Source organism: Trichosurus vulpecula, chromosome 5 (assembly GCF_011100635.1).
Source record: "Trichosurus vulpecula isolate mTriVul1 chromosome 5, mTriVul1.pri, whole genome shotgun sequence".
NCBI classification, from domain to species: Eukaryota; Metazoa; Chordata; class Mammalia; order Diprotodontia; family Phalangeridae; genus Trichosurus; species Trichosurus vulpecula.
The window spans coordinates 194,777,738-194,790,830 of record NC_050577.1 but is presented as its reverse complement, the minus strand read 5'-3'; the positions used below and the strand labels follow the sequence as shown (position 1 = coordinate 194,790,830).

Here is a 13,093-nt window from a genome sequence, read left to right as displayed (position 1 = left end):
AGGCAAGTCACTTACCTCAGTTTGCCTCAGTTTCCTCATCTGTAAAATGAGCTGGAGAAGGAAATGGCAAACCACTCCAGTATCTTAACCAAGAAAACCCCAAAGGGAGTTATGAAGAGTGACTAAACAACAATTTGTAAAACTGAAAATATTGTGAAAGTTTTTTTCTGGCCTAAAAATAACCCTTTCCTTACTTCCTGGTTTGAAAGTGGGATAGGTCAGGGCAAAAAAGATGTAATGTCCCAGCTGGATAGGATGTTCCTCTGGCCTCCTCTGGGATTGCTCCTCTCCACAGCCCAATACCTTCCTGCCAAGGCTAAGGGTGTCTTAGCCCAGCCTGCTCTTTAAAGGCCACCAGAAGCATGGCTTTTCCTAACTACTCTATAGTCTATCGAATTTGATAGTGAACTTCTTCAAATCTTCTAAAGGACCCAGAAAGTGTAAATACTCTTAATACTTCCTTTCTAAGTTTTGAATGGGACAATCCCAGTGTTTGAATACTTTCCAGTTCATAATGGGTCCTTTAGTGGCATCTGGGTTGTGTTACTCGAAGTCATGGCTAGCAAACATCCTAGTTTTTTTTTAATCATACATTATAGATTTTGCTGTCTATGAATTTATCAGAACTATTATTGAAATTATTTATATATTCAAGTTGTTCAAACTCTTGGGAGTAATAAGTTTCTTTCTCTTGGGTATAATGAGTATGATGCAGGTCAGCCTGGGAAGGGTTCTTAGATCATGAGGCATGATAATTGAACATGTCACATAATAAAATCTCTAGTGCCTGGGATTAGATCAATATCAGATCTGTTACTTATTCTATTTCAGCAACAATATAAAAAATAATTACTATGTGTTCAAAAATGTAGATTATGGACAACAATACTGTAAAAAGAAAGGAGACAAAGTAATCTAAGACACTTAAATCAAGGGAGGGATAAGAATGGATAAAAATGACTTATAGCTTTATTTTCCATCCTTGTTATTTTAATAAAATTTAGGAGAGAACATTGGTAAAACGCTTACAATAATTCAACATTCTTGGCTATGTAGATTCAAAGTCAGAAAACTAGATGGCCCTTAGATTTTATTCTTAATGAACTTTGGCCTGCCATATGGTTCTTAATAAGTACCATATGATACTTATTAAGTATATATAAGTATTCTTACTTCATTTTCCCATGTACAAAGTCATAGGAGAATATGGTTTGGACATTTCTTCAAATATCTTCCTAGAGGTAGAGGGGTCAGACAGACAAAGAGAGCCACAAACTAGGGCACTGATCATCCCTAAGGGAACTTTTGTTTATTAAAATAGTATTTAGAACTGTGATTCCCAAACTGTTTGTTTGAGATTCCCAAGAGAATCACAGGATTATTGTAAGGCATCCATGTATCTATATGTACACCAAGTGTCACCATTTTCAATTTTTTTAGCTGTAGCAATTTATACGATGTAATAAAATGGATTTTGTGTGGATGGTTTTTAAAGTATTGGCATTTCTCTCTTTTTCTGGCTTGTAAGAATATGTGACTTTTTTCTTTTGTTGAGATGCCTGTCCTAGAAGTTGCTCATCCTTGAAATTTATGAGTTATCTAATTTGCTTTCCCACATATACATTATGGAAGGCACAGTCATTTTTTTTCATTGTGTTTCTCAATCTTTCAACTACCAACAGTACAACTACTGTCATGTGAAAGCCCATGTGATGCATAAATTCATTTAGGACATTCTGACCTCGATCAGTATGCCTGCAATCTGACTCTAACTAATCCTATTCCTAGACTGACACTTAAGGACTGTTTATGATGTCTGCTACTGGCGAGGACTGGCCACCCCTCCCAGAATCAGACATTCCTAAGCAGAAATGCTCTCAACGATGTTTTGAGAACCATTCCTTTCCCATAAATCATGAATTTAATTGGCAAAATTGCCTTCTTGGTTCGAAGGAACTACTAAAGGCAGGTAGTCCCCTCACCCTGTGGTACAGAGTCTTAGCATTGGACCTTCCCATCGGGGACTTTGGAGGCTGACCTGGGACTCCCTAGTCATGTGATCCAGACATAGATAATTCTCCCATCGGTGCTGATCAATTGCGGTAATATTGTATAACTACTGAGACTTACTGATTGTGACACACCTGTTGAGATTTACTGATTATGACACACCTGTTGAGATTTACTGATTGTGACAAAACTATTGATATGGACTGATTGTAACATAAGTATTGGGACTTATGGATCGAGACCTATATTATTGTTCATTTACTGATTGGGACCTTTATTATTATTATTAAATATTAGTAATATATATATACATACATACATACATACATATATATATATATAAAACTTGAGACTCTGTGTCATATCTGAACCAATCCAAACCAAAACTAAATTAAGCTGCAGCAAATAAGGTTGCTTCGCAATACAGCCTGAAGGATTTTCTGAAGGTAAGAGACCCTCAGACACAAAAAGATTGGAAACTGCTGACTTATATCTTTATAGCAGTGTGATCACAGAAAGGCAGTAGAACAGTAACAGCAACGTTGTGTGATGACTAACTTTGATAGATTTAGTCCTTCTCAGCAATGCAAGGATCTAAGCCAATCCCAAAAGTCGCGTGATGGAAAATGCTATCCACAACCAGAAAAAGAATGGTAGAGCCTGAATGCAGACCGAATCATATGATTTGCTCTTTTTTTTTGTTTCTTTTTTCTCATGGTTCCTCCCATGGGTTCTAATTCTTCTTTACAACATGACTAATGTGAAAATATGTTTACTATGAATGTATATGTAGAGCCTATGTCAGATTGCACATCTTGGGGTGGGGGGAGGGGAGGAAAGGTGAGAAAATTTGGAATTCAAAATCTTATGCAAGTAAACGTTGAAAACTAAAAATTAAGAAAGGGAGTAGAAGGGGAGGGCTAGAGCAATCTAGGTGCAAATACTAATAACATTTCATATATAAACATATTAAAAACTATAGCCACATTTACAATCTTAATGACCAATGTGAGGAAAGAAAAGGTGCAATTGGAAATCAAAATGAAAATCCCCGATGGTGGGTAAAAGGGTTGTATTAATATCATGGTTGCTTGTTACATTAGTCAACGAAGTGCTTTTCAATCAACCAATCAAGAACTTATTAACCACTCACCATGGAGCAGGCACTATTCTAGGTGCTGGGGTTACAAATGCAAAGAAAAAAATACTTACTGTGCAGTAAGGTAGCCCTCCAAATAGCCAGCTACAAACATGACAAGCTCATTGGACAAGGAATTAGCACCATAACCAGCTCTTATCTCCAAGGTCCCCCAGCCTGTACTTTGGATAGTGTCATTGTAGAAACCATATGCATCTCCAGCTGGGTCTAAATCATTTCTGATTTCTACTGACAATGTGGAGGAGTTCCAATACACGGTTGCATAATAGATTTCTGAAGGAGAAAGAAGAAAGATATATGCAATCATTTTTTAATCTTCTCTAAGTTACATGTACCCAACCATAGAGTATTATATACTTTAAGCTGCTGAAAATACCAGCTATTCGTTAACTCTGGAAGACTCACTGTAGCAGACTAGAGTTAACCCAGCTTGCATTTAATGATGTCCAGACTGTCAAGGTTGGGCAGGATGTCCATCTGTTTCTTGTTCAGGGGAGGCCAGAGTCTAGATCAAGTATGATCAAGGAATAATTAAGGAGGGTTGGAAGACAGACTGCTGCTCAAATCCCATGAAAAAAGATGGTTGGAACTTCTGACTTTGATCTTGATATCAAGCTCTGTTATGATCCACACATGGCATTATAATTACTTCACAGGATATCAAATTTCCACCTTGGCAACTCTTTCCCCGCCTTCCACTGCCTTCCATCATCCTGGTATTATCTCCTAACTTTTGGTTCTTTTAGTACACGCTGGAGATTTCTTGTCAAGAAGACTGTGGGAACAAGAAGCAGACTAAATGAAGTTCATATCAGAATATCTGAATCCCACATATCTGAAGTTCATATCGGAATGAATAACGGTCCATAAATTCAATGAGAAACTACAGTAAGTGACTTCTTCCACCCCAGAATGACAGAAAATCAACCAGAAGCCTATGGCCAATAGAAATGAGACTCCTCCAACAAGGCCAGCACAGGCGGTGGGTATCTTTCTAGTATGGCTAGAGTCGTGACGTGTGTAGCTTGCTGGGCTCTGTGTTTGGAGGAAGCGAGAGCAGAGAGATTACCTAAGAAAGCTGAAGAGTGATCAGAAAGCCCCTGGATAGGGCTTTTGAAGCCAGAGGGGAGGAGCAGCAAGCAGTGACCAAGTGAGGTCCCTCAATTTTCAGACCAGGAAACCTCAGGCCCATAAGCTCTGAGGTCCCTAAAACTTTGTCTTAAGATTCTAGAGAAAACCTCAAAGATCCAGGGGAGCTTAACCTCCAGAGATGGTGTTCAGCACAAGAACCCAAGGGATCCAAGGGAAAACCATCCAACCAAAAGCACAGCAGGGGGAAGATCTTGGTCATGAAACAAAATTCCAATTCAGGAACTGAATCTAGAAATGAGTAAATCAAAAACATCATCAACCAGTGTAAAAATTTATTTTAATTGAAGAGATTGTCAAAAAGGAGAGGCAAGTGACTATATAGAAAATAGAAATTTTTTTAAAAATTGACTTTCAAAAGAACTACATGTACAACTAGAAGAAATCAAATGAGATTTCTTTAAAGGAAGCGAAAAATTGGAAGAATAGCTTAAAAGAAAAAGTGCAAACCTTACCCAAGAAATGGACTCTGAAGACTAAAACAATTTTCTGCTGAGACTAACGAAAAATTAATGACTCCATAATACAGCAAGAAATAATAGAACAAAATCAAAAGAAGAGAGGCAAGAGGGAGATGATGAGATAGTGTGATGTGTGGTGAGCAAGCAGGTCCAAAGGACAGAAGGTGAGTTGGAGAAGTCTATGCCTGGACCACTCCTCCACGCTTCCTGACTCCTTTGACAGTCTAGTGAAGCCTATGAACCCCCTCTCAAAATAATGTGTTCAAATGCATTCCTCTTTATTTAACATTTGGTTCTATAGGAGATTTGTAGGAATTGAGTGAATCACACTGACTCCATCTTGTGACTCAATTCTGGAGCTGGCTCGGCTCCCTTTCTATTCAATTATGGGTCTAGTCCAAGTCTTATGAGAAAACTTTAATCAATTGTCGGAATTGGGAGAAAAATTGTTGAACCTAGCCCTTCATGGCTAAGAAGTTTGATCACCTCTACGTGCTGCTTAAAGACCCTTAACTAAGAAGTTAGGTTATTCTGACCAGAAAGCCGGTCAGATCTGAAGACTAATACAAGGAATTTTCTTAGAATTATACATCTCAAGCAACCCATATGTCTTATCTGAAAACTGGCCCTGTACTTGTCAATGAGTTATTGTTTCCATGTTCCTTTGACTGAATATAGTCACTTGCGGTGAGTGAAACACCTCTTTTTCTGATTTCAGGAAATTGTACCTGTTCTATCTCTTTCTCCCACGTTGGAAAGTCCCTAATCTTTTCTCCAATTAGAAATCAGATTACCTAATTCTGCATCCTAGTTAATGGTTTTCTTTTTAATTAATTAGTCTTATTTGATTATTTTTAATGCATATAAGTCTTTCTCTCTCTCTCTCTCTCTCTCTCTTCGGGTTCTAGTAGCAAAGCTGAGAAAGTCCTGGTCTTGCATTGCTTTATAAATTTATATGCCTGTAAGCTTTGTTTTCTCAATCATTTCATCTTTCACCTGCCACAATACAGGGTGTCCCTAAAGTCTGGACACATAGGAAACTTGACAGCAATGTGGAGTTATTGCATCGAGTTGACGTGAATCTTGCAAAGCTCATCAACCTTTGAATCACGATGATAGAAATCATATTGAAGATGTTATTTGTTTATATTCCAATTAAATAAAATGTGGTTGAATATTTCATTCATTTCATTTTTTGAAAATATGCATTTTTGCTTATGTGTCCAGACTTTAGGAACACCCTGTAGAAAGGAAGAGATTTAGCTTGTCAACAGATATTAGATATTGCCACTGTTGTAGATAAACTTTTTGATACTTAACGGTAGTGAAAAAGAACTTGATTTAAATCTGCACTGTTAATATATGGATATAAAGAAACACAACTTTTAGATAGGATTTGAACAGTTTTTGAGGGAAAATTACTTGTGGCGTAAATGTGAGGACCTGGATCTCTTTGCCAACAATGTAGACTGATGCCTTGCTTGCATAGGAACAGTATAATGTTATATAAAAAGGAAGAAAAGGATCATTTGTGAAAAACAAGAGAAATATAAATGTAAAGAAAGTTTCAAGGGCACCAAAGAGTTGGAGGACCCATTTAAAAATGTTTTTAAAATTTTATATTCTCAATTACATGTAAACACAAATTCTTAATATTCATTTTTTTTAAATTTTGAGTCCCTCCCTACCCTCTCCTCTTCTTGAGAAGGCAAGCAATTTGATGTTGACTATACATGTGCAGTTATGTGAAACATTCCATATTAGCCACGTTGCAAAAGAAAACACAAAGAGAAACCAGCCAAGAATAATAAAGAAAATAAAAAAGTATACTTCAGGCTGCATTCCAACTCCATCAGTTCTTTCTCTGGAGATGGACAGCACTTTTCATCGTAAGTCCTTTGGAACTGGATGACCCTTAAGTCTTTTTAGCAGGCATTCAATAAATTCTTGCTGAGCTGAATTGAATTTTTTTCATCCATGGCACATCTTACCATGCCTGTGCTGAACTTTTTCTTGGTCCCAATGATGTTATTTGTAGCCTAATTGTCTGTGATTTGCTTCAATTATATTTAATTCACGAAATAATTTATCAAGCACCTATGACGTGCAAAGTACTATGCAAGCACTACAAAAAAGTCAATAATCCTTGGTCTCAAGAAGCTTACATTTTCCTGGGTTCAAGACATTTTTCCTCCTTGTTCTTCTATGACTTGACCTCTCTCTCCCTCACCTGAGAAGACCTCCAGCCAATAAATAGCTGTGTGGTGCTTCCTGAGGCTGTTACCTCCTTAACTTAACTCCCTACCCCCAGCACTGAAGTGTTCTCTTCCTCCCCTCTTAGCATACAGCCTGGCAACCAGTAAGCACTTAGAGAATACTTGTAGCCTTGCTGCCCTCTGCATTGTAGAGTCTCAGATTGAGGAACATCAGGGTTCAAGTATTGCTTCTGACACATTATTGGTTGAATGACCTTGGACAAGACACAACTTCTCAGAGCCTTTTAAGATTAAAAACCGCAGAGTGGTAGCTGATATGCATGGGGGGGTGGGGCCTGAAGTTCTCCTAACCGGAAGTTCCCTGCACCTGTGAAATCAGAAGTCACCCATGCTTTCTCCAAAGTATAGATTAACAATACCATGAAGGAGCACTGGTCTGAGATCCAGTACACTCAAGAAAGAACCTTGCCTCTCCCACTTCCTGCCTATATGACCTGTGTGTCACTTCATTTCTCTGGGCCTCCGTTTTCTAATTTGCAAAATGAAGACTTTAAACTCCACGGTCTCCAAGGACACTTTCAGCTTTAAATCTAGAATCCTATGACCTCCTACAAGAAGCCTTTCCTGGTCTCCCCAGTTCTGAGTGCACCTCCACCTCTACCCTTCCCAGATTATTTTGTATTTGCTCTATCTGTATATATTTTGCTCTAAGCATGCTGTTTTCCCACAGTAGAATGTAAACTCCTTGAAGGAAGGGGCAGTTTCACTTTGATCTTTTTATCACCAACACCTAAAATAATCCCCAGCACATAGTAGACACTCAATGAATGCTTGTTGGATGGAATTAAATGTCTTGCCACACTTACAATTTTGGCTTTTCCTTCATCCTTAGCAATCTTATTGAATCATTTATAGACAAGTTAGATTACATTTGGGAACATTTGCATACCTGGGCTGGAACATGTTGATCCTTTTTAATAACCATACACCCAAAGTATTATTGAATTCGCGAGAGAACAAGGCTGAGTTACACATCTCAGGACAGGAATGTGTTTCTTGATTAGTTTGCTTGAGCTAAACCTCCTAATGAATGGGGCTTTCACTGTTTTCCTGGGGATGATAAGTATGTGATGCTATGGTCTGTATAGATTTTAATCCTTTAGACTAAAATGTCCTTATAATTTATTATTACTAATTGTTCCATACTTTAATAGGCTAAGTAAATTCTTGTTTTACAGTATAACACAGAAGCTACTTAAGATGGTCAAGGCAGCTTTTCTAGGAGCATATTTAAAAATAAAATTTCCAACAGACTTCAAAATATAAATAGTGTTTCCACGAGGGGCCTGAATGTACTTGATTCAAAGGAGACCAAACGAAATGTCAAAAAAACCCAAACCACACACACACACACACACACACACACAAACCCAAAACCAAAACTCAGCCCCACCCCGAAACCAAAACATGGAAAAAAACGAATCACAAATTTCATAACTGACGTTAAAATGACTTTAATGAGATAAAAACAGAATTGAAATAGGGAAACTATTCCTAAAGCAGGACCATGGGGGAATATATTTCTCTTTATCATCTCAGAGGAAGTTCATAGGTTTCATAAACTAGAAACTATAAAACTAAATCATTGTGAAAGAAATTTAAAATCATTACTGCATCAGCTCAAGTCCTAATGAAGGATATTTTGATCTTTGATTCTGATTTGAGTTGTCCAAGAAGAGACAGGGACAGAGGAGCAGTTCTTTGGATACAAGTAATCATTGAGTGAATTTGGCCTAATCGCCCATGCAAGAAAAAGCTGAAGAATGCCTCTTCTCCAGACTATGGTATCTATTTGGCTGGAAAAGCCGTAGAGTTTGTCTATCAATACAGAGACCTTAGGGGTTGAAAAGGGATGATGAACTGGGGCCAGAATGAACAAGAGGAAGAAAGAAGGCTGGTTTTAACTTTGGGATTTTGTACTGTAACATAACCCCAACCTTCTCTGTGAAGCAAAAGCCGATTAAAAATATTATTTTTTTTCCTTTTCTTTTTATTTAGCATGCCAATTTGATGCCTTCTGTTTTTATCTCATACTCTTTTCTGAATATGTCCCTCCGCCCTCCTGTACCCAGCAAACCACTGTTGCCAAGACTAAAAAAGAGGGGAAAAAACCAGTTCAGCAAAGCCAGCTGACAGTACCTGAGAGTATGTGAAATATTTCACGCCCATAGTCCCCAACCACAGAGGGAGAGAGGTACTTTTCTCCAGGGTCAAATTTGGTGATTATAATCAATATTGAGTTTCATTGTATTTTCCTTCTTTGCCATCTCCTTTCTACGTGGCCTAATTCTCCAGTCTCTTTCAGTTATAGACCTGGAACTGAAAGTTTCACCACTGTGACCCCAGGCTCTGATTGGCGAATATCCACCTTATTTGCTATTATTGTTTAGTCACATCCAACTCTTAGTGACTCCATTTGGGGTCTTCTTGGAGTGGTTTGCCACCTCCTTCTCTAATGGATTAAAGCAAATTGAGATTAAGCGACTTGTCCAGGGTCACAGCCCCAGTGAATGTCTGACTTTGTATCTGAACTCAGGTTTTCCTGATTCCAGGCCCAGTACCCACTTAGCTGCCTCTATCTTATTGCAGGAGTTAAAATGAGAGGAAAACCATCCTACAAGACTATATATTGTTGTTCAGTTGTTTCAGTCAAGCCTGACTCTCTGGGGTATTCTTGGCAAAGACACTGGAGTGGTTTGCCACGTCCTTCTCCAGCTCATTTTACAGATAAGGAACTGAGGCAAACAGGGTTAAGTGAATTGCTCAGGGTCACCCAGCTAGGAAGTGTCTGAGGACAGATTTGAATTCAGGAAGATGAGTCTCTATCCATTGGGCCCCCCAACTGTCCTACAAGATTATACAAGGTGACTTGTACTTTGAGTGCAAAAGCTCCAGTGGTTGCTTCCAGGAAAGATCCCAGCCAGGGCACATTTTAGCCATCCTTCAGTATGAAAAGGGGCTCCCAGAGGTTTACTACCACAGAAGTGGATCGTTAACTTGAAGGCATCCAGGTCATCTTGAGCCTCCTCGAGAATCTTGCAACTTTACAATGCTTTTCCATTTCATAAGACAAACACTGTATTTAAACATGTTCAGTCATTTCAGACTTTTTGTGAGCCCATCTCAGTTTTTCTTTGGCAAAGACACTGGAGTGGTTTGCATTTCCTTCTCCAGCACATTTTTACATAAGAGAAATTGAGGCAAACGGGTTAAGTGATTTGCCCAGGGTCACATATCTAACAAGTGTCTGAGGATGGATTAGAACTCAAGGTCTTCATGACTTCAGGCCTGGTGTTCTATCCACTGTGCCACCAACTGCCCATTTAAACATGGACTTGGTACAAAAATTCTTAGTCCCAGCCCTCCTCCCCCCCCCATATGCCTAGGAGTTAGATTTTGTGTTGCCAATATTGCCACTGAAGAAGCACGTGTACTCTCAGGCATACCTTCACGCTTAGTTGGAATGTCCACACACCTGGCTCATTCTTCCTGTCAAAAATGCTAGGCTAGTTCTCTCCAACTATTCTAACTAATCCTTAGGTGGCATTAAAGTCCCAACTCAATCTCCCAACATGCCAACTTTTTGCTTACTCACTACTCATCCTAGAGAAAACAAGAAGCACACCCATGCTCCCTTTAACTCTCCCCCAGCCTCCCAAAACTTTGCATACAATGAAAACATCGTTCTGAATAATTCATGGATGCTATTCAACCACCACCTCCCAAAGGAACAGCAGCAAAGAAAGTAAGGTGAGTGGCCAAATAATGGTTAGTCCTTTCTCCCCTCCCACTTCCCCCTCATATTTCATATAATCCTCCACTGGTAATACCAACACCACAAAAGCTATTTCCATTTCTGGGACAATCTCCACCCTCCCTTGGCATACCTACTTCCAAAGTCATCTTGGCAGTACGGAAAACCAAATAGTATATAAAGAGTTACAGAGACATATCAGTGGAAGAGCTAGACAGCTGATCTGAGTCAGGAACACCAGGGTTCAAGTCTTGCTTCTGACACAGTACTGGTTGAATGACCTTGGACGAGACACAACTTCTCAGAGCCTTTTAAGATTATAAACCGCAGAGTGGTGGCCGATAAGCATGGGGGTGGGGTGGGGAAGTTCTCCTAACCGGAAGTTCTCTGCACCTGTGAATTCAGAAGTCATCCTTTCCCTTTATCTGCACTCCCCCAAATGAATGGCTTGGAGAAGTGCGCTAAGCTGATTTATTCATTCATTCATTCGTTCGTTTGTTTGTTTATTAGCTGGACGAAGGTGTGGGTGTACCACTCCTGTACACTAAAGGCGGAGGACAGGGACTGGACCAGAGACTTCCTTGGTGAGAGGAGGCCAGTTGAAAACAGTAAGCCTGAAGTTGATAAAAGAGGAACTAACATCTCAAGTGTGTAGGAGACACCGTGTAATAATGCCCAAGACACAAAGGTCTCCCACCACCCCCAAATTAAAATGAAAACATCTTCTTCCCAGCACTCCACCCCATTCTTGCGCAAGGTTAGCACCGAAATTAGATTATGAAATAAATCAAAAAGAATCCGTCCCAAAGCCGTCCACCTCTCCACAGTGGTTCATCCCTGTTGATCGTTTCCATTGGGAACAGGAACTACAAACCCCTCAAATACACTGGGGAGCGGGGGTGGGGGTGGGGGAAGGAGGGAGAGGTGTCTTAAGTTCTAACCCTTTTAGCAGCAGAGCCTGCCTGAATTCCGAGTGGTCATCGAAAGGTCATTCCAGTTCCGCACAAACTGGATTTCTCTATTGGCTAACATGGCAAAGCTCTTCAGATGCCCTTGGAGGTTGTACAGCTAACCCAAGCTGCACGGGCTAGGTAATGTTTCGATCAGGAAAACTTGGCAACTTACTAAGTACCACGACTTCTGGCCAAACTTTTCAGGGTGCTAGATACACAGAGCTTCTTATAAAAAAAGGCTGGGTTAGAAGAATGGGACAGCTGAAGGTGCCTCTTGAGGAGAGCTCAGTTTCTCCGCAGAAAGAAGCCCGTTTCTTGGCATTCACCCAAAGCAACAAGAGCTAGAAATAAACTTTGTGCCACTGGTTGCAGCCTGGCAGCAAGGCGCGGAGCCGAGAGTGCGCAACGTGGAGCCCAGAGGGCGAAGGGGTTCGAGCTGCCCGCTGTCCTCCCCCGAGCCCAGACCCTCCATCACCTGGGAGACAGAATCAAGAGCCGCTGCTGGGGCATGGGTCAGCCCCCTTACCCCCTGGGCCAGAAGCAGAAAATCTGCTGCTCTCTTTCTTCCAGGCCTGGGCTTGCCCTTTCTCCCACCTTTTGCTCGCCTCCCCGCAGCCCCCCCAGGCTCCCCCGGGGCACGGGCGCTCTCTCACCTGCTCGGGTCACTGGAGCGGAGAAAGTTAGCAGGAGCAGCGCCTGCAGCTGCCACAGCTGGAGCAGCCCGAAGCAGCCGAAGCGGGTCATTGCTGCGTTGGGGCTGGCTCCTCTCTGCTCCGCTTTGATGTCTCCGGAGCCTCCCTCTGTGGCAACAGTTTGAGGAGTTCCCTTTCAGCCCCTCCCTGGCTCTCCTCTGTTAATTAACCCTGTCTTACTAAGGGGAGGGGTCCTGACGTGGCCCCTAAAACAGACCACTCCCTGGCCTGGCCGGCGTCTTAGAAGGGCATATTGATTTCTGACCTCCCTGACCTGACCCCCACGTAAACAGGGAGCTGAGAAGGAAGTTCTCCATTTCACCGCGCTTGTTTTGCGGGTGCTTTTGTTCCAGGGACCATGGGGGGAGGGGGAGAGAGAAAGGGAACTCAAGTTTTCAATCAACTGACAAGCATCTATTAGGTGCCTGGACTGATAAATGTGAACAACAAACACACACCCTAGGTTGTTGCACTGACCTATAGAAGCAGGGAGAAGGGTGGGAGGGAGAGGGAAATATGATAATGGACATTGAGAAATCGGAACAGTCACTGATTTGCTGCCCCACAGGATTATTCCTAAATCGTTTAGGATCAGTATCTGTCCAACTCCTATTTTTAAAACTTCCAGAAAAGAAGCAT

The 13,093-nt window shown here is 40.8% G+C and overlaps 1 protein-coding gene across 2 annotated transcripts in view; it reads right to left on the bottom strand.

Annotated features, from left to right (window-relative positions):
• The window catches only part of PLBD1 (phospholipase B domain containing 1), an 80,461-nt gene extending 67,626 nt beyond the window's left edge, over positions 1–12,835 (bottom strand). The window contains exons 1-2 of one of the 2 annotated variants that reach the window (XM_036762099.1): positions 12,416–12,835; positions 3,223–3,442 (exon numbers count right to left, since the gene is read on the bottom strand). In XM_036762099.1, coding sequence (XP_036617994.1) covers positions 3,223–3,442; positions 12,416–12,506 — 311 coding nt within the window. In that variant the 5' untranslated portion in view covers positions 12,507–12,835. Of the gene's footprint in view, positions 1–3,222; positions 3,443–3,574; positions 3,647–12,415 lie in introns of those variants that run through there. The other variant, XM_036762100.1, reaches the window with a different exon arrangement.
• Between the last annotated feature and the right edge of the window lie 258 nt (positions 12,836–13,093).